At 45.5% G+C, this 22,314-nt stretch overlaps 1 protein-coding gene across 4 annotated transcripts in view; it reads right to left on the reverse strand.

Annotated features, from left to right (window-relative positions):
- SAMHD1 (SAM and HD domain containing deoxynucleoside triphosphate triphosphohydrolase 1) overlaps positions 1-22,314 on the reverse strand; it is an 85,440-nt gene that overhangs the window by 15,053 nt on the left and 48,073 nt on the right. For all 4 annotated transcript variants that reach the window (XM_044985601.1, XM_044985599.1, XM_044985602.1 and 1 more), the window contains exons 10-12: positions 19,067-19,158; positions 17,928-18,043; positions 2,850-2,989 (exon numbers count right to left, since the gene is read on the reverse strand). In XM_044985601.1, the coding sequence (XP_044841536.1) occupies positions 2,850-2,989; positions 17,928-18,043; positions 19,067-19,158 (348 nt within the window). The remainder of the gene's footprint in view (positions 1-2,849; positions 2,990-17,927; positions 18,044-19,066; positions 19,159-22,314) is intronic.

The raw sequence follows: 22,314 nt of genomic DNA on the forward strand, positions 1-22,314 counted from the left end.
AGGATGAAAGCCATGCTTTAAAAGTAAAAGACAATGGTTTGCAATTTGAATTTCTTCCCAACCAGATAAATTCTGACTTACGAACTATTATAGGTGGAGTTGATTGGAATGTATATGATTAAGATTGCCCAACTCATCCCATTATAAAACACTGTTTTCAGGAGTTTATAAAAAACTTTGCCAAACTAACCATTTGGGCTGAAATTCTCCCTGCAAGTGTCTCCCTCAGACTGAATTTGTTTGGAAGGTTTCAGCAAAAAGGGTTCAGCTGTTACTAAGAACGAGACTAGGGAAAAATGTCATTCCCTCTACACCCTCCCCTTGCCCAGTTAAAAACTGTATAGCCATTTTGTTGAGAAGATCTTGCACCTCCAGCATTTGAAGGAAGAGCATGAAATTGGGGAAGGTGTGTGGAGAGGGGACGGGACGGGGGGGACTCTGGTGTCAAGGATAGGCCTTTTGCTGTTCCAGTGAAAAATTCACCACAATGTGACCAAGTTATAAACCTCTGAAAAATCTCTTTGCCTGTGCTTAGAAGAGACTGGTTAGAGTTTGGCACCTAAATTATATGAAGATTCTGTCTGTACTGAGCATGCTCCAGATCAGGGTTGCAGATGCGAAGCAAGACTTGTTTGCAGTTGCTACTGCCAGTTGCTGGGGACTGTTGTGGGGCCGGGCATCAGAACTAAGAGATGAGACGCTCTCCTGTGCTCTCAATACTTCCACTGCTGGCACCCAGGCAGTGAGGAGGTAGAAACTGCCTGACTGGAACGCAGAAAAGACAAAGCACTGACCCTGGCCATGGCAATGGAAGGGGTATACTGGTACTGGGAGCTGGCAAAGTTGTAGGGGCAGACGAGGAGACTGGAACTGGCTAAGCAAGAAAATTGGGACAAGCAGCTAAGGGGTGGAAATTAGTAATTCTGTCTTCATGGCAAGGTTTGAATTGTGTGCAATAAATAAGGCCTGGAAACCACACACTGATGGTTGAGAAAACAAAAATGTTAAATGTCTCATTTAGTGAGCATCATCCATTCTATGCACTGAATGAGGGAGGGATCCCATAAAAAAAAAAAAAGTATTTGACCATGTAATAAAAGACTGTATCATAACACATACACACAAAGAGTAATTTCTAACATGACTTATAGTCACACATTTCATCAGCTTTGAACTTTTAAATCCACCACACAGACCTCTGCCACTTGAGCTAATGGAGTAACTGACAGCAGTAGTAGGTTGTCATTCTCTATGTTGACAAGCACTAGGGGGATGAGATATTTTGCCAGTGGGTTTCACAGATTTTGCTGACAGCAGACAAATGAAGAATCTCTGGAATTTTGGGTCCAAGTCCAGGTTCTATAGACGTGTGCTTTAATGGTCACAAACTATTGTCCAATCTCTCCGGCTCTAAGCATGACCTCTTCTACTCTGTCCCCTCCAACCTATCCTTGTCCCCACCCTGTCTCCTAACCTCAGGCTTCTTTTCATTCTTCTGCCCAACACACTGTCTCCCTGTATTCCTCTCCCCCCCCCCCGCCAATATTTCAGTCAGTCTCTCCCCTCATCCTCACAGGCTCCTTATTCCAAACTACTTTCTTCTCTGTTCCCCAGGACTGGCTTTTGTCCCCCATCTGAATTTGGGTCAGACTGTTTCCTTCTCCATGCTGCTTGGGAGACAGAAAGAGGAGTACTTGGAGCACAGGACAGTCTCCCTGCTTTCAGTTCCGGTGCTCAGAGGCCCCTGGCAGCAGCCATTGCAGGCAAAGTCCTGCTCAGCCCCTGCAGTCATGGGCTGGAGTATGCTCAGAAGAGGCAGAACCTTTGGACAAATTTGTGCTCAAAGTAAGCAAGTCTCTACTGAGCACGTGAGAGTCGAGATTTTTTCAAAGGTTTTTAAATTGGCCAAATGTGGGCAGTTTTTCTCCAGGGAATCTCCCTTACTAATTTTCAAATCCCTGCACCAAAAAATGCATGCAATAGAGCTTATCAATAAAGTAGCTAGAGGGTTGGTTTTTTTTTTTTAAATGGGCAAAACATTTTCATCTACTCTTATTCTCTGAAATAACCAAATCATTTTTGCCTAAATTTTCTAAACTAGTTCAGACAGTGGCAGATGCCCAGCATGCAAAATTTCAGCCCAAACACTTTAAGTCTGGCAAAGTTATAAACAAATGAAAATATTGTTTTATAATGGGACATACAGGGCAACTTTAAATATCGGCAGCACTAGCAGCTCAGTCTAGAATATTTCAGTGTACTATATTAAATTGATACTGACTGTTTCTGAAATAACAGCTATGCTGAGCTTGAGAAGTAGATAGTGACTAAGGTTGAGAATTTACACCCCCAAAAGTCAAGAAATTCAGAAGTTCTCTCTCACATAAATATAAACTCATACATACCACTAAAGCCACTCTGACAACAACTTGGAGCCAAAATTGCACCACAGTCTCATTACTCTGCTGAACAGTTTTACTGTTTCCTTGTGTTCAAATGTTCTCATGTTTTTTTTAGGCTGAAGTGATGCATTTTGACATGCAATTCCCTATATTTTTGCAGAACACGTTATTTCAAATAAAAATATCCTGAAATAGTCCTCAGCTCAGCAGTTATCTTTTTTATCCAAATCTCTTATCCTTCCCCCGGCTTCCTCCATGTAATAGCCCTTCACACACTTACTAGCTGAGTTTTGAAGAAGACAGGCAATTTACCATTGGCCCAGGCAGTTTTAGGAATAATAGTAGAATAGAGACAAATCAGCAGAATAGTCAGAAGTGCATATTTAAAAGAGGCAGCAGAATTTGGAGCCCTCTATCAATAGAGATTGGATTGGGAACGCTGTTTACCTCTGTAATTTCTTTTCCTGGTTCAGTCCGAGTCTCTCCTAAATACTTATATAGATCACGAAGCTCTATTTTACGCAAAATTTCTCGTGCCTCAGCCAGCTCTTTATTACTAGAGTACAGAATCTCCAGAAAGATGTTATCTGTCAAAGTTAAATACATTTCATTTACATAGCCATATATCCAATTGTTACAACAAAGAGAAGCTGTGCATCTATGCACATATATCTATATAGAAAGCCTAACACGTGCCAAGAAATGAAAACACCATTTTCAAAGAGTTACCCAACACACTAACCTAACAATTTCAGTTACTTCCAGAATAGCGTGGGCTGCCACAGGCTTTTCACAATACTATTAGCATCAGATTGAAAGAAGAGGTTTCCTGACCTCCCAACCGCAGGACGGAAAGTTTAACAGCTCCAGCATTAACAACCCTCTTTCATTCCAGGTCATAGCACATCCCAATTCACCCATTCAGCATGCACCAGAAAATGCTAATCCCCAGCATTATGGAACTAACACAAGCCTATTTCCTAAAGTAAGGTACGAAATGTGCTGCATGTGAGGGGGAACTGAAGTATGCCAACTATCTTAGATTAAGTACCGTACATACTCGTTCATAAGCCAAATTTTTTTAGTAAAAAAGGGAAGCACCAGAGAAGGGGATCGACTTATGAACGGGTATAGAGAGGGAGAGGTGGGACACAGCCCCTCCCCACAACAGAGGGAGCAAGGAGAGACAGCACAGCCAGAAGGGAAGAGGCAGGGCCAGAGTCTCTCCGTTGCCTCTGAAGCAGCTATAGCTCCAGGGCTGGCAGGCTGCAGCCGTGCCGCTCAGCCCCGCTCCCCAGAACAGGCTGTGGCTGCGCCACCCGGGCACCAGAGCATGCTGCGGCCGTGCCACCCGGCCCAGCATGCTGGAACATGCTGCAGCCGTGCCGTCTGGTCTGGCCTGCGGACCAGCTCCTGCCAGGCCAGACATCCTCCCCTGGCCCTCCGCAGATAAGGTGGGAAGGGATGGGATGGGGAGAGTGTGGGGGTCCTGGGCTAGGGGTGGGGTCATGTGAGAGGTGGTCATAGGGGTTACTCCCCTGATCCCCAGCTTCTCTCCCCCCCAAAATTTCCCCACCAGTTGCTGTCCTGGCTCATCAGGGTAAGCAGCTGGCAGGACGGGATGGGACACTTTGTTTACTTAGATTTACTTCTGTACCTACGGATGCTCGAGGTAAACAAACCATCTCGGCCCACCAGCGGCTTATCCTCATGGCCCAGGAACCAAAATTTGCTGACCCCTGAATTATAGGGTCGGCTTATGAATGGGTCATAAAAAAATTCCATTTTTACTTATCCATTTTGGGGAGGTTGGCTTATAAACTGAGGAGGGTAGGTTGTGGAATATATGGACAATACATCTCAGAAAACCACAACTGCTGTAAGGTAAGTAACCATTTCTTCTTCAAGTGCTTGTCCATACAGATTCACTGTTTGATTCACAAGCAGTGACCCAGATCACAGGATGTGGATGCTAGGAGTCTATTTGTAATACAGCTGTAGCAAAGTGAGCATCAGATCTTGATGATTCTACTATGGAGTAACATTGCATAAGTGTATGCACAGAATTCCACTACCGGAACACTTCTCAAAGAAGCTGCAGAAGCTGCTTGAGCCCTGGTGGAGTGGATTGTAGTCCTCAATGGTGGGTCTAAATAAGCTATTTCATAGCATAATTTAATGCAAGTAAAAATCCAATTCAGTCATCTCTGGGTTATATAGCTTGATGTGCAAAAGCTACAATTAACCGAGGTGAAGCCACGAATGGCTTAGTCCTATCGAGATGTATTGTGGGTGCTATCCTACTTAAGGTATGAAGTTTAGCTTTTCCCTTGTTGGAATGTGGCTTGAGAAAAAAAAACACAGGCAGGTGTATTAGTTGATTCAGATGGCAGAGACAACCTTTGCTAAAAATGTTGGGTGAGCCCTGAAGGTCCCCCTGTCCTTAAGAAATATTGTGTAGGGGGGGGGCCCCCACCATGACTGCTTGTAATCTCCCACCATTCTAGCTGATGTTACTACCACTAGGAAGACTAGTGACAAATGGAAGAGGAAACACAGCCACGGGATCAAAGGATGCATTAAACCCATCAGTCGGTTGAGATCCCAAGGAGGGGGAGACTCCCTGAATAGTGGAATATATGCACATAAGTGCCTAGCTACTGCAGGGTGTGAGAATGTTGAGTGACCTTGTATGGGAGGACGGAAAGCTAAAATGGCTGCTATGTGGATCTTAAGGGAACTTCTAGAGTAGGGGTGGCCAACCTTTCAGAAGCAGTGTGCCAAGTCTTCATTTATTCACTCTAATTTAAGGTTTCACATGCCAGTAATACATTTTAATATTTTTAGAAGGTCTCTTTCTCTAAGTCTATAATATATAACTAAACTATTGTTGTATGGAAAGTAAATAAGGTTTTTAAAATGTTTAAGAAGCTTAATTTAAAATTAAATTAAAATGCAGAGCCCCCAGGACCCACGCAGTGAGAGTGCCACTGAAAATCAGCTCACGTGCCGTGCCATAGGTTGCCTACCCCCGTTCTAGACAATCTTGAATTCCTCAAGGACAGGAGGTATTCCAGTATATCAGGTATCTGAGCTTGAGATGAAGGTAACTGATGTTGATGAGTCCAACGGTGAAGGCTGGCTTCTGTTGTCAGTTGGCCTGCGTGTGTGCGCTCTCCATATGCTTTACCAACCCTGCAGATAGCTAGCCCAGCAGACCTCGGCAGCACTTCTAAGACCACAGACTCAGTTCGGTGATCAAGAAGCTCAGGCAGGTTTATTGCCCTGAAGACACAATACTTGCACCCGGCAGACTCTACGGGGACACTAACACATGAGTGGCAAGGACTCAGCTCCACTTGTCACTAGCAACGGGAGTTTCCGCTGCCCCCAGGCCAGACAAAGACACCCCTCCTATGATTTCTCTTTTATACACTGATACAAATAAGTTACGTATTACCACCCTACACTTTGTACCTGTTGGTTCAAACAAAACATCTCCATTCATTATTCATGTTAAGTATTCTCACACCTCTTGTCAAATTGTCTGTAATAGGCTACCTTGATCATCACTACGAAAGTTTTTTCTCTTAGTCTCTTAGAGTTGGTAGGATATATATATATATCCCCTTACTATATGTTCCATTCTATGCATCCGATGAAGTGGGCTGTAGCCCACGAAAGCTTATGCTCAAATAAATTTGTTAGTCTCTACAGTGCCACAAGTACTCCTATTCATTACCCTGTCATCCTGACCTTATCTTTAGGAGGGGTCAGTGTGTACCATCTTCGGGGAGTGTGTTTATACCATAACTTTATGTCGGGATGTGCTTGTATTATCCTTCTGGGATGTATTTACGTGAATATCTAGTGCCTAGTACTTCGTAGGAATGCCTGTGTTTTAGCAACGCCAGCCATATTCTTGCAAAGTTCACGTACTGGACAGCAAACTTTTAAGCAGGCATTTGCTTTGTAATAGGGCCTGACTCTTGCTGATTTTGGTTCAGGCCTCAGGTCTTGCACCAGGCCCCCTGTTCCAGGCTCTCTTTCTACTACAGCTTCCATTTGGCCAAGTAAGCATGCCTCGTTGAGTCTCTCTCTACTGGGGTTAAGAATATGTTGTACTTCTGATGAGCAGCTACTCTCTACTGCTATTAGCCAACCAGCACCCATTCTGTGAGGTACAGGGAAGTTTGATCCAGATGGAGGATCTGCCCCTCCCTTTGCAATATCACTTATGGCTGAAGAGGTAACTGGACTGGAGGTCGAATGGAGAGATTCACCAAGTCTGAGAAACAGAACTGCTTCAGCCAGATGCCAGCATGGTCATCTTGGTGGAACCCTGTCTCAGCTTCCCAATGACTCTTGGGATTAGTGGAATTGAAGGGTATACGTACATTAGATCCAGAGCATCCTACAGAGATCCCTGATCCTGGCCTCCGCTGGAGCAGAACTTGTGACATGTTTTTGTTCTGTTGCATATAGATCTATAGCAAGTTGACTTCACCTGGTGAATGTGTCCTGAATGATTACATGCTACAATGACCATTCATGGTTGCTTGAAAACTGTCTGCTGAGGTGATCTGCCAGAACATGCTGCCAGCCTGCTAAAAGCACTATGGGAGTGATCTCATGTCACAGGCATCAATTGCAAAGGTGATTTGCTTCTTGACAAAGGGGAGTGAATCCTGCTCCTCCTTGCCTACTGATATAAAACACTGCTGTAGTGTTGTCAGTCATGATCAGAAAGGTTAAACCTCTCAGAGCTGGTAGGAATGCTGTAAAAGCTCAATGGACAGCCCTTAGCACTAGGATGTTTATATGTAACTAGGATTCCTGAGATCATAAATCTGGTGTCAGAAGATTGCATAGGTGGATCCCCATCCAGCCTGGAGGCATCTGTTACTGGAGTCTTCTATGGCAATGGTGCAGAGAAGGACACTCCCTTGCATACTTTTAGAGGATCCTTCCACCAGTTCAATGACAGAACTTCTGGAAGGACCTGTACCCTTCATCTTTAGGTGTCTGTCAACCACCCTTATATGCATCGAAGGTGAAGTTTGGCATGCTAAAGTTATGTAGATGAAGGAAATCATGTGCCCCAGAAGTCTGAGACATTCTTACAGACATCTGAGGTACTTGTAGGTGGTTGACCAGATTTATTATGGCTTAGAGTCTTCCCTAGGGCACACAGACCATTGCTGTAATAGAGTTCAGAACTACACCTATAAATTCTATCTTTTGAGCAGAAATGAACACTGACTTCTTGCTGACACTGTGTCCTCACGAGGCAAAAAGACCAAGAGTCGGCTGTATGGAGTTGGTCACCTCTTGCAGAGACCTTCCCCAAGTAAGCCAGTTGTCTAGACAGGGGCAAACCTGGACTTCTCAATTCATCAGGTAAGCTAGCACTGTCACAAGGCATTTGATAAATAGCAGGGTTCTGTACTAGTAGCACGAATTGCCCACCTGGAACCTCAGGTATTTCCTGTGGTCAGGTGGATTGCTATATGAAAGTCAGTATTCAGGAGCTCCAGAGCTGTGTACAAGCCCTGTGGATCAAGAGAGGGAATTACAGAGGCCAGAGTAACCATCCTGAGTTTGAATCTGAATGAAGGTGTTCAGCATTCTCAAGTCCAGAATAGGGCACCATCCCCCTTTTTCCCTTAGATAAAGTAATGGGAATAAAAATTCTTCCTCTTGTACTCTTCAGCTACTACTTCTACTGCTCGGAGATTTAGAAGCAATTGCACTTCTTGATGCAGCATATTCTCTGAGAGGTATCCCTGAAAAGGGATAAGGAAGGTGGGTGAGTGATGGGGAGAGTCTGGAATTAGATGGCAGATCTCATCTCTGATTTCTAGGACACAGCAGTCCATAATGATGGTGTTCCAGATCCCATGAAACAGGGCCCTGCCCTGCCATGAAAACAAAGCGAATAGTTCCTTAACTGTAAGGACATAAAAGAAAGATCCAGAAGGGGTTCTATGCCACTCTTGACCAAGGAGACAAATTTGCTGCCTCGATAAAGTTGCTGCAGGATGGGAAGATGATACAATCGAAACAGATGATTTCCTCCTTTGAAACAGCGGATGCAGATGGTTTGAGCTGTGCAAAGTAGGGCTGCCCGGAGTTTGGCTGAAGCCTGATTTGCTTCCTTTTTGAAGCAAGTATTCCAGAGACCTGAGGGTTACTCTAGAGTCTTTTAGAGGATGATCAGTCCTTGGGTTAAGGTGGTGCATCCACCACACAGCAGATTTTCTACTGTTTACACCTCTTTTGGGATGCCAGATTGGAACCAAGAGGACCCTTCTCATGGCAACTGAGGTGGCCATAGATCTGGTACTGTGTGAGATGCTTGAAGATCAGTGCACATCAGAAGCTGCGCCACCAAGATTTTAATTCCTCTGAGGTCAAGAGGGATCATGTCAGAAAATTGGGAGATAAGAGTCCCAATTTAATTAGCCATTTCATCAGTAAAGACTGATAATTGGCAATCTTCATCTGCAGGCTGGTTGAGGACTAATTTTTGCAGCTGAATAAATCTAATGTTTTGGGATCCTTGTCTCAGGTCGTTGATTTCGGCAGACCTTGATGCTTTGTCCTCTTATGGACTTGCTGCTCCAATCAGTGAGCCAGACACCGAGTACAGAATTGCTCAAAGGCTGTTAGGAGCACCCGGTAACACCGATTTGTCTGTTTGGTGTCTGCACCAAGGAAGCAGGCATTTGCCAAAGCAGCTTGGCTGGCTCCAAAAAGCCCTCACTGATGGGTACTACAAGACGCCCTGACATGGATGTATGTAAAATATCCAGGAGCTTGCAAGACTTGTCCTGGACAACTTCCACTAGAATCTCTACTATGTCCACCATCCTGAAAGGTCTTATTGATGAATACTGGATGTTGAAGGCAGCACAGCCTCATCAGGAGATGGAAATGATTGGTCCAATCATCAGTTTGGAAGTCCTCCCCAGAGCCCTGCTCCTACTATTAAGCAGGTGGAACTGGTGCTTGAAATGTTCCCCAGTGAATGGTGGAGAGGGAAACCTAGCCGTACACTGGGCTGTAGAAGCTAGCTTCCTGGCGTCCAGTATGGCCAAAGTTGTTGGGTAAGGATACAGTCCAGGGGACCATGGCCGTTAATACCAAGTAGTAGTACCATCTAGAATTCTTAAGCCTTGGATAATGGCAGAGTGCTCAAGAACCCCTTTTTGATGTTTCAGGGTCAAAGAACCTAGACCCCAGGGAATGAGATGACACCATCTCCCAGGAAGGAGATGGAAACATCTCCCTGCTGTTGTCTGAACTAAAGAGCAGCAATTCTAGTAGGGGTTTTAAGCAAATCCTCAGCATGCTGTCTACTTAGTACCACAGGTGTGCTCAGTAGCCAAGTAGCACCAATTGGTAACACAGATGAAAGTTTAACCATTGACAAAAGCAGTAATTCTGGTTCTACAGAAAGTATTATCACTGTAAAGAATTCAATACCAAGACTGTCAGCACTTGCAGGAGTCTGTACCACAGTGGTCCTTCTGAAAATATTGGTACTGGGGCCTCCATGCTATCAATACGAGGCGATATATGGTGTTCTAAGCGAGCCAGTACTGGGGCATGGTAACCAGTGCCTGAGGAACCCCTTCCTGGGCCTTGAACTACCTACATCAATGAAAGATTCTTCTGTCAACCTAACGCTGCCTACACCAGGGGCTAGGTGATCTTATCCAAGTCTCTCTGGGGTGTGGATTTTTCATACCCAAGAGATGTAGCTATGCCCATGTAACTTTTCAGTACAGATCAGCCAATAAGCTTGTTACAAATGGACTAGCAAACAAATTGTAAAACAGGTGTGAATTATTGATTTAAGGATAGTTAATTGGTATATTTTGACATATGATGTTGATAATTTGTGTTTTAACAGTTTATAAAGCCGTAACTTTTTGAATCTCAATGTTAGTTTCAGTTGGTTTTCAGTTTGCATAGTCTGGTGGGGGCAGTGTCTTGTAAGAGAATCAGAGCCATTGATCACAGATGAATCTTGATGAGGGGCTTCCCTAATCAGCAGGCCTATAAAAGCTGCCAACCAACTAGCCAGAGGCACAGGAGTCAGCAAATCAGAACTGAAAACAGGGCAGTTTGGGAGAGGATGCCCATGTGTTTCTCTCCTCACCGATATTTCTTGATGGGAGCTTAGGAGGGGAGGCTAGGACATCTACAGAAGCAGCAGAGATAGTGACCTGAATAATGGGAGAGGCAACGAAGATAACTGAATGAGGAAGCTGTGGCATGTACATTATTCTGGAGCGGGTATCTGAAAGGTGCTCCATTTGTATGAAGTGCTGCCTGACAGATCTGAAGGAAGAGAAGATCCAAGGTTTGGAGCTGCAGCTAGAAACGATGACTGAATTTTGAAAGGGATTTGAACGGATGATGGAGGGAAGGAGAGAGGAGGCTGAAGGGAAACCTCAAGACTTGCAGATGCAAGCTGGACCAGAGAACTGTGAGGATAGACTGCTAGATGAGGAAAGTGGCCAGTGGAAGCATGTGACAACAAGAATAAGTCACAGGCAAAGATCGGCTGGCAAAAGAGAAATAGAACTGAGGAACAGGTTTGTTAAGTTGGAAAGTGAATGGAAGAGGCAGGCAGTAACAGAAAATGGGACAGCAAGGAAGAAGAGTGGCTAGTCCTACAAGAAAAGGGGATGAGACAATGGACATAGCCAGAGTTTGGAGCCCCGGGAGAACAGAGAATGACTCACAGAAGACTGCAAGTGAGAACAGACAAGATCACCTGCTGCTAGAAAGAACAGAAGGGGGAAGGCCAGAGAATCATAGAATCTCAGGGTTGGAAGGGACCTCAGGAGGTCATCTAGTCCAACCCCCTGCTCAAAGCAGGACCAAACCCAATTAAATCATCCCAGCCAGGGCTTTGTCAAGCCTGACCTTAAAAACCTCTAAGGAAGGAGATTCCACCACCTCCCTAGGTAACCCATTCCAGTGCTTCACCACCCTACTAGTGAAAAAGTTTTTCCTAATGTCCAACCTAAACCTCCCCCTCTGCAACTTGAGACCATTACTCCTTGTTCTGTCATCTTCTACCACTGAGAACAGTCTAGATCCATCCTCTTTGGAACCCCCTTTCAGGTAGTTGAATGCAGCTATCAAATCCCCCCTCATTCTTCTCTTCTGCAGATTAAACAATCCCAGTTCCCTCAGCCTCTCCTCATAAGTCATGTGCTCCAGCCCCCTAATCATTTTTGTTGCCCTCCGCTGGACTCTCTCCAATTTATCCACATCCTTCTTGTAGTGTGGGGCCCAAAACTGGACACAGTACTCCAAATGAGGCCTCACCAGTGCTGAATAGAGGGGAATGATCACATCCCTTGATCTGCTGGAAATGCCCCTACTTATACAACCCAAAATGCCATTAGCCTTCTTGGCAACAAGGGCACACTGTTGACTCATATTCGCTTTTCGTCCACTGTAACCCCTAGGTCCCTTTCTGCAGAATTGCACCAAAACCAGGAACAGGCAGGTCTACATGACTGGGGATTCCCTGCTAAGAAAAACAGACATGTCTGTCACCAGTGCTGAACTGGAGAACAGAAGGGCATGCTGTCTGCCGAGAGCAAAGTCACAGGATGTGGACCTGAGGGTGTAATACAATCCTAATAGGAACAGGAAAGAATGCACTGATTGTCCTTCACATGGGAATAAATTATACTGCTGGATTCTCACTGGGGTGTATCAAGGAACACTGCCAGGCTGGAGAAGACACTTAAAGAAATGGAGGCTCCAGTGATCTTGAGTGGGATTATATCTGTCCCTAGAGGATAAGAGTGAAAGTGAGACAAGACTATGATAAACAGATGGCTCAGGCAACGGTGCTATAAGAAGGGCTTTGGGATGTTTGACCACTGGGAGGTATTTACGGACAGAGGACTGTTCTCATGGGATGGACTCCACATGAGAAGGGAAGGAAATAGCCTTCTGGATGGAGATTGAAACAACTGATTTAAAAAAAAGCTTTAAACCAGGAATTCAGGGGAGAAGGTTGGGAGAGACCCACGTAATCTCCATGCCTGATTCTAAGGAGGAGGAAATCCAGTAAAAAAATGATACTGCAATGGAGAAAGAAACAATAGAGGGTAGGAAGGTAGACAAGATGATGAAAGATAATGTAATTGATATTGACACTAACAGTCAGATAGGTGATACTGGCAGTAGAATGACTGTATCTAATTGGGTGAGGAATCTGGGTGAAGCCAAGCAGAAACAACGAAGTCAGGATGCATGTATGCCAATGCAAGAAGCCTGCATAACAAAATGGAGGAACTAGAACTACTCACGTGAGAAGTAAAACTAGATATTATAGGGATAACAGAAACACAGTGGAACAGTAGTCATGACAGGAGTACAGGTATTGAAGGGTATGTGCTGTTCAGGAAAGGCAGAAATAAAGGTAAATGTGGTGGAGTGGCATTGTATATTAAAGATGAGGTAGACCATAAAGAAATTAGAAGTGATGGAATGGATAAAACTGAATCTGTTTGGGGTAAAAGTCACTTGGAGGAAAAAAAGCCAACAGAGGCTCCTATGGGATAGTACTTGGGCTTTGTTACAGGCCTTCAGAATCTGGTTTGGATAAAGATAGAGACCTCAAACATTTTTAATTAAATAAATACTATTGGAAACTATGTGATTATGGAAGACTAATTTCCCAGTTATCGATTGGAGGACAAGAGGTACTAATAACGGTTTAGAGTCCAAATATTCCTGGATGTGATAGCCAACAGATTTCTTCACCAAATAGTCACTGAACCAATAAGAGGTGAGCCATTTTAGATTTAGCATTAGTAAGTAGTGAGGAATCACTTCAAGTCAAAGTTGCAGAAGCTATCTGGAGCCTACATCCAAAAGGGGAAAAAAATCATAGGGAAGGGCTGTAGACCAAACTGGATGAACAAGCATCTCAAACAATTCTGAACCACTAAGAATCAATTCTGAACCACTTAAAGGAGGGGAAAGTGATCAGGAACAGTCAGCATGGATTCACCAAGGGCAAGTCATGCCTGACTAACCTAATTGCCTTCTATGATGAGATAACCGGCTCTGTGGATGAGGGGAAAGCAGTGGATGTGCTATTTCTGGACTTTAGGAAAGCTTTTGATACATTCTCCCACAGTATTCTTGCCAGCAAGTTAAAGAAGTCTGGGCTGGATAAATGGACGGTAAGGTGGATAGAAAACTGGCTAGATGGTCGGGCTCAACGGGTAGTGATCAATGGTTCCATGTCTAGTTGGCAGCCGGTATCAAGTGGAGTGCCCCAAGGGTCAGTGCTGGGGCCGGTTTTGTTCAATATCTTCATTAACGATCTGGAGGATGGTGTGGACTGCACCCTTAGCAAGTTTGCAGATGACACTAAACTGGGAGGAGTGGTTGATACGCTGGAGGGTAGGGATAGGATACAGAGGGACTTAGACAAATTAGAGGATTGGGCCAAAAGAAATATGAGGAGGTTCAACAAGGACAAGTGCAGAGTCCTGCATTTAGGACGGAAGAATCCCATGCACTGTTACAGACTAGGGACCGAGTGGCTGGGCAGCAGTTCTGCAGAAGGGGACCCAGAGGTTACGGTGGATGAAAAGCTGAATATGAGTCAGTGTGTCCTTGTTGCCAAGAAGGCTAATGGCATTTTGGGTTGTATAAGTAGGGGCATTTCCAGCAGATCGAGGGATGTGATCATTCCCCTCTATTCGGCACTGGTGAGGCCTCATTTGGAGTACTGTGTCCAGTTTTGGGCCCCACACTACAAGAAGGATGTGGATAAATTGGAGAGAGTCCAGCGGAGGGCAACAAAAATGATTAGGGGGCTGGAGCACATGACTTATGAGGAGAGGCTGAGGGAACTGAGATTGTTTAGTCTGCAGAAGAGAAGAATGAGGGGGGATTTGATAGCTGCTTTCAACTACCTGAAAGGGGGTTCCAAAGAGGATGGATCTAGACTGTTCTCAGTGGTAGAAGATGACAGAACAAGGAGTAATGGTCTCAAGTTGCAGAGGGGGAGGTTTAGGTTGGACATTAGGAAAAACTTTTTCACTAGTAGGGTGGTGAAGCACTGGAATGGGTTACCTAGGGAGGTGGTGGAATCTCCTTCCTTAGAGGTTTTTAAGGTCAGGCTTGACAAAGCCCTGGCTGGGATGATTTAGTTGGGTTTGGTCCTGCTTTGAGCAGGGGGTTGGACTAGATGACCTCCTGAGGTCCCTTCCAACCCTGAGATTCTGTGATTCTATGAAACAGGTTAATAAGAGAAAGCAAAAACCCTACAAGGAATGGAAGAAGATAGATCAGCAAGGAGGCCAGGGAGAGGCCCTGCTCAAGCAAAGACAGGACTGTGATGCTCTCCAAGCAAAGAGGCTTGAGAGAAAACCCTTAGAAATCAGGACAGAGACTAAGGGTATGTCCAGACTACTCGCCGTATCGGCAGGTAACGATCGATTTATCAGGGATCGATATATCGCGTCTCATCTAGACGCGATATATTGATCCTCAAATGTGCTCCCATCAACTCCAGAACTCCACCAGAGTGAGCGGCGGTAGCGGAGTTAATGGGGGAAACCGTGGCTGTTGATCCCGCACCGTGAGGAGGGGAGGTAAATAAGTCGATTTCAGCTATGGTATTCCCGTAGCTGAAGTTGCGTATCTTACATCGACACCCCCCCCCGCCCCCCCACCAGTGTAGACCAGGCCTGAGAAACTGTCCAGGCAAGGAAAATTGGGAGAGACCCTGCTCAAACAGGGAACAGGCAGAGATCCCAGAAGGTGATGGGATCAAGTGGGATGCAACAAAGGGAATACAGCAGCAGCAACTATTAAAGGGAAGCAGTACTTAGCTGCAGTACAAAGTTGGGACCCGGAGTAGTGTCAGGCCAGGGACCACCCCCAAGGGCTGCTGAGGAAGTGGCCTAAGCCCCAAGAAGGGGATAAGACTCTGTACTAAAAATCCAAAAAAGGGCCTAGAATTTAAACAGTCCCTGAGACGGGGCTGAAGACCCCAGGGAAGGCCAACCATTTGTTGGACTTTGTTACCATAGAAGGGGTTCCTTCATGCGTTTTGACTGTGTGACTTGGCCGGAGAGCTGAGCCACCAAAGACCTGCCTGACGAGCTTAACAGCCAACAGGGGCAGCTGGGAGAAGAGAAAGGAAAGAGTGCAGCATAGCACCCAGCTGACAGGAGGAGGCACTCACAAGAAGCGAGTGCACTATGTCACAAGAGGGAAGTGTTATTACCTTTATACAAGGCACTGGTGAGATCTCATCTGGAATACTGTGTGCAACCATGTTTAAGAAAGATTAATTCAAACTGGGACAGGTGCAGAGAAGGGCTACTAGGATGAGAGGACTGGAGTACCTACCTTATGAGAACAGACTTTAAGGAGTTTGGCTTGCTTAGCCTAACAAAAATGAAGGCTCAGAGGAGATACAATTGCACTCTATAAATTAGGGCTGTCAGACGATTAAAAATAATCGCAATTAATTGCAAGATTACAAAAATAATCAGTCAATCACAATTTTAATCGCACTGTTAAACAATAATAGAATACCAATTTAAATTCAGCATGGAAGCATGTCCTCAGGAATTGTAGTCAAAGCATGAAGGGGCATATGAATGTTTAATACATCTGGCACCATAGCCAAGTCGACTTCCCCTCTGCCTAGTGGGTGCTCGACCCCTCCCCTGCCCCTGGCCCCGCCTCTTCCCACCCCTGCACCGCCCTCGCCCCACCCCTATTCCACCCCTTTTCCAAAGTTCCCGCCCCACTCTGCCTTTTCCCAGCCCCGCCCCCTTCCCTCAAGTCCCCGCCCCCTGCCCTGCCACTTCTCCGCTGCCTCCCCTGAGTGCACTGTCTCCCCATTCCTCCCCCTCCCTCCTGGAAAGTCCTAAGTGCCGCCAAACAGCTGTTAGGCGGCGGGGGTTGGAAGGAGTGGGGACACGGCGCGCGGGGTGGGGGAGGAGACGAGGAGGGGGGAAACTTGGCTGCCGGTGGGTGCGGAGCACCCGCTAATTTTTCCCCATGGGCACTCCAGCCCCAGAGCGCCCATGGAGTCGGCGCTTATGTCAAGTGTAAATACCTTGCAACACTGGCTTCAACAGTGCCATAAGAATGCCTGTTCTCACTTTCAGGTGACTTTGTAATTAAAAGGCGGATAGCATTATCTCCCATAAATGTAAACAAACTTGTCTGTCTTAGTGATTGGCTGAAGAAGTAGGACTTAATGGCCTTGCAGGCTCTAAAGTTTTACCTTTTTTTTTTTTTTAAACATAGCTCTCAGAAACACAAATTCTACATTTGTAAGTTACACTTTCATGATAGAGACTGCACTACAGTACTTAAATGAGGTGAAGTGAAAAATACTCTTGTTTATCTTTTTACAGTGCAAATAATTTATAATAAAAAAATATAAAGTGAGCACTGTACAATTTGTATTCTGTGTTGTAACTGAAATAAATATATTTCAAAAAATAGAACATCCAAAAATATTTACAATAAATTAAAATTGGTATTCTATTAACAGTGCAATTAAATCTGCGATTAGTTGTGACTTCTTTTTTAATCTAGTTACTTTGTTTTGTGTTAATCGCTTATGTTAACTGCAATTAATCGACAGCCCTACTATAAACAGGGAAGGAGAGGAGAGGAGCTATGGCCAATGCTGGCACAAGAACAAATGGATATAAACTGACCAACAAACGTAAGCTTGGATTTAGATGAAGGTTTCTAACAACCAGAGGAGTGAAGTTCTAGAACAGCTTTCCAAGGGGAGAATTGGGGGCAAAAACCTAATTGGCTTCAAGGCTGAGCTTGATAAATTTATGGAGGGGATAGGTATGATGAGGCTGCCTACAATGGCATATGCCCCATCTGTGACTACTATCAAGTATCTCCAAAGACCAGAGATGGGACACTAGATGGAGAGGCCTCTGAGTTACTACAACGAATTCTCCTTCAGGTGTCCAGTGGGTGGGTCTTGCCCACATGCTCCAGGCCTAAATGATCACCATATTTGGGGTCAGGAAGGAATTTTTCTTCAGGCCAGGCTGGAAGAAACCCTGCAGGTTTTTCACCTTCCTTTGCAACACGGGGCACAGGTCACTTGCTGGCCTGAATTAGAGTAAATGGTGGATTCTCTGTAACTTGAAGTATTTAAATCAAGATCTGAGGACTTCAGTAACTCACCCACAGGTTATAGGCCTATTTCATGAGTGGGCGGGTGAGGTTCTGCAGCCTACAATGTGCAGGAGATCAGACAGCTGATCATCACGATGGTCCCTACTGGACCTAAAGTCTACAAGTCTGTCATTAAATGTCTGACACACTCCACCCCCCCCATAATTGTGAACTATGAAAATTTAAATAGATTTTTTTTAAATCTGTCCAAATTTAAAAAAAAAATTCTGCCTACCCTATTTAAACAGATACCCCATGTAAGCTTGCATGAACATGTCACTATCAGTGAAAGCTTACCTGTTAGCTTAGTGTAAGCTTCCATATCCTCCATTGCTGTAGAAATCTTGTAGTGTTTTCCACCAGTGCCCTCTATTTTAATATAGGGATCTGCTTTTAGGAAGGCATCTGTAATCCTATTTTGAGACACAGGATATGGATTTAGTGTTTTTAAAAGAGAAAATGAAAAGCCACAACGTTTACAGATAAAAGGACCATTAGCTAATAAGCATTCCAAGCATGAAGCCAGAAGAAATCAGTTATGCTGTAACATTTCATGTCTCCCATTGACTAAACCGGGCTCCTAACTGGGTGTGTCAATGCAGAAGCTGAAGCAACCAAACAGTACATAACTGACCTTTCGACTAGTTAATAGAGGGCTTTCACTTAAACTCCCATAATTCTGATGAACTAGAAAACTGCCGCTATGCAGTGCTTCCAACTGCATGATTGACATTAGTTTGGTTGACTGTTGGAGTATGGAAGTCAGTGGCCGACGCTCAGACTGTTATAATGTAGAAGTACTGCACAGCAGAACACACTAGAATCAATCTAGAACCAAATAGGCAGAAGGCTATATAGCCAAATTGCCTTAGTGTGATGAATGACCAAGGGATGCTCACAGATTAGGGTACAGATAGGGTCCTGTAAAACTGCATATAGAAAACTTAATTTGTGCCTTTTACAGAGGCACAAACACGTGCTTGGTTTCACAGCAATCCTAACTCTGCAGGTTTTCATTCATCTCAGCAACTCACCATGAACAGAGCTAGGATTTTGTCCCAGACATTTTTAGTAAAAGTTATGGACTGGTCACGGGCAATAAAAAAAATTCACGGAAGCCCTTGACCTGTCCCTGACTTTTACTAAAGATATCCATGACAAAAAGGGGAGCTGTGGAGTCCCCATACCGGCGGCTGTGCAGCTGCGGGGGCCCCCAGCTCAGAGCTCCACAGTCCCCCTGCCACCACTGGCGGCTCAGAGTTCATGAGCACCGCCCATGGTACCCCCAGCACCTGCAGTGGCTCAGAACTCCAAGGGGCCCCCTGGGGGTACCCAACAGCTCCCGGCCACTGCAAGGACCCTGCAGCTCCCAGCTGCCACAGGCTGAAAATTGTAGCCTTAACCATGAACAATCAAAATACACAATGGACACTCACATTGTTTCAATGATGTTGCCAACCTTGTGCTGGTAAGCTCTGCGGTGCAAACAATTCCGTGTATGGAACATGTCATACAGATTTCCAACCTCCTGCAACAAACGATGAAGTTACCTTTTATTTGTATATTGACTCAAGTCAACTGGATACTGCACTGAGGATTCAAAGAAAGTAACTGTCACAGTTCAGTTTCCACGGCACAACGGAATGGGTGATTTCACCATTCTGAAGTCAGGAGCAGCTTCTACACCTGGATTTGTAATAATGTGGGTACAGTCCCATTTTTACTGTGCTTTTTCCACTTTAGCTTCTATAGTTGTGATGAAAGAGATTGTAAAGTGACTGATCAACAAAGAGGTTGCATAATGAAAATAATTTTGAAGGTATCAAACAATGCAACAGAAAAGACCGTTGAAAGTTGTATTTGACAGATTTATGCCTGATGCTTTACAAAGTGATCAGCACCATAATCAATGGACAGTATGAACATGCAATAAGTGTGAAATCTCCCTGCTGGAAGTAGTTCATTGTGAGCAATGATGTCTAAGCCCTACAGTAACTCCTCGCTTAACGTTGTAGTTCTGTTCCTGAAAAATGCAGCTTTAAGTGAAACAATGTTAAACAAATCCAATTTTCCCATAAGATTTAATGTAAATGTGGGGGATTAGGTTCCAAGGAAAAATTTTTGGGGGCAGACAAAAGGTATATACTGTACTTTACTGTGGTGGGGAGGTGCCCCTGGCTTACCCCTGGGGCTCAGGGCTGGGGGTGCAAGGTTGGGAGAGAGTTAGGGTGCGGGAGGCCGCTCAGGGTGGGAATGCGGGAGGAGGCTCAGGGCTGGGGCAGGCAGGAGGTGCAGAGCACTTACTTGTTTGGTGCAGGGGGTGTGCAGGTGGATCTGCGCAGTGTGGCACCGCCCCCATGGCTGCGATTCTGGGACCCGCGATTCTGGGAGCTCCCCCCTCCCCCAAGTAGGGCCACCTGGAATGCAGGGGCTTTAGGGGCTGCAGGGCCCTGGGCTAAGGGGGCTCTGGGGCCCTGGCCTGCAGCTCTAAAGCCCCTTTTGGAATGCGGCCCTGCAAGCACGGGCCGGAGGACTCAGGAGGAGCAGGGGCAGCCGCACAGCCAGGGGCCAGAGAGAAGCAGTGCTTTCCCCTTCAAAGCGCTGCTTCTCTCTGGCCGGCTTTGAAGGGGAAAGCATCTGCCATGCTGTTTTGGCAGCCGGGTAAGTACGATGCTATCATGTGGATGTTGTGTTTGATGCACCATTGCCAGAGGCGCATGGCTTCCATGCATAGAGAATGTGATCATGCTCCCCCTTGTCTGTTTATGTAGAATATACTGGTGACATTGTCCGTGAGGATCTGTATCATTGTGTCAGATAAATGGCAGGAAGTATGAGCAAGCATTGCGACCCGCGCAAAGTTCCAGCAGATTGATATGAAGTTGAGACTCCGCTGTAGACCAACAGGCCTGTACAGAATGCGTCTGTAGGTGTGTCCCCCCCAAGCCTAGGAGGGACATGTCTGTAGTAATGGTAATGGCAGGCGGATTCTGTATGAAGGGCACTCCAGTGCAGATGTTGTCTGAGTTGGTCCACCATAACAGGGAATCCTTGACAGTACTGGGCATGGTGAGGAGTTTGTGCATGCTGTGCCTGTGAGGGACATACTGTGTCCGTAGCCAGGCTTGAAGATAGCGCGCGTATAACCTTGTGTGACGGACGACACAGGTCGTAGTGGCCATGTGGCCTAGAAGCTGTAGGCACGTCCTGGCAGAACCCTGCGGTCTGTTCTGTGCTGTTGAGACTAAGATGACTAGAGTCCGATAGCATTTTATTGGAAGGGAAGAAGTTTCTTTGAGGGAGTGGAGGTCCGCCCCAATGAATTTGAGGTGCTGAAATGGTGTTAGGGTGGACTTTTGAAAGTTTATTTGAAGACCTAAGGAGGTAAAGAGATGGATCGTAAGTTGGGTGTGGTGTGTATGGCTGTCTGCAGTGTTAGTGCTTTCAGCAGGCAGTTGTCCAAGCACAGGAATATCATTATGCCCTCTCTGCATAGGTGGACTGCTGCTACGACGAGTACTTTGGAAAATACCCTCGGCGCAGTGGAAAGGCCAAAGGGTAGGACTTTGTACTGAAAATAGTCCTGTGCTATTGTAAATCGCAGAAAATTCTGATGCGATGGGTGGATGGATGGATATGTGAAAATACATGTCCTGGAGGTCAAGGGCTGAGAAGCAGCCCCCCCTTCTAATGCTGGGATTATGGTGCTTAGCATGACCATTTTGAATGTTTGTATTTTTACAAATTTGTTGAGTCGCCGTAAGTCTAGAATAGGTCTCCAACCTCCTGTCTTTTTCTGCATGAGGCAGTAGTGGGAATAGAATCCTTTCCCTCTGTACTCGGCTGGTATGGGTTCTACAGCTCCCAGCAATATAAGATGGTTCACCCCTTCGCGCAGTAGGTGTTCATGAGAGGGGTCCCTGAAGAGGGATGGGGAAGTGGGTGGGTAGGGTGCTTGGAGGTAAGGGGGATGGAGTAACCAGTTTTGATGATTTCCAATACCCGTCTGTCCTTGGTGATGGAATTCCAGATGGGGCAAAAATGGGATTAGGCGATCTCACCATTGGGAGATGGTGCCAGCATTGAGAGCTATAGGGTTCTCAAACCCTCAACTTCAAATATGCTGTCTGGAGGTTAATGGCTGGGAAGCAGCAGTCGAGAAGGCAGATTGCCTTCTCCTGGGAGTTTTCTGTCTGTGGCTCTGCTGGTCATAGAACCTGTTGCGCTGAGTGTATGTAAGGGTTCGGAATCACTGCTGAGTTTGGTAATTGGTTGGTCATCTCTTCTTCCTAGGAGTGTGGATACCTAGGGATCGTAAAGTGGCCCTGGAGTCTTACAGTGTGCATAATGATTCGATGGTCTTGTCTGCGAAGAGCTTGGCACCTTCAAACAGTAAGTCCTCTACAATGGACTGTACTAGCTTTGGAAAGCCAGACAGGTGAAGCCAGGAAGCTCTCCTCATAATGACCGCTATGGCTATGGATCTTGCTGTGGAATCAGCAGAGTCAAGGGCAGCATGAAGCACTGTTCTAGAGATGAGGTGACCCTCCATAATGGCTTTGTACTGTTCTCTTTTGTCTTCAGGAATAAAGTTTGTAAATTCAGAAAGGCTGGCGTAATTATTGTGATCTTATTTTGCCAATAGGGCCTCATAATTGGCAATACTCAATTGTAATGTTGCAGC

This window comes from Mauremys mutica, chromosome 13 (genome assembly GCF_020497125.1).
Source record: "Mauremys mutica isolate MM-2020 ecotype Southern chromosome 13, ASM2049712v1, whole genome shotgun sequence".
NCBI lineage: Eukaryota > Metazoa > Chordata > Testudines > Geoemydidae > Mauremys > Mauremys mutica.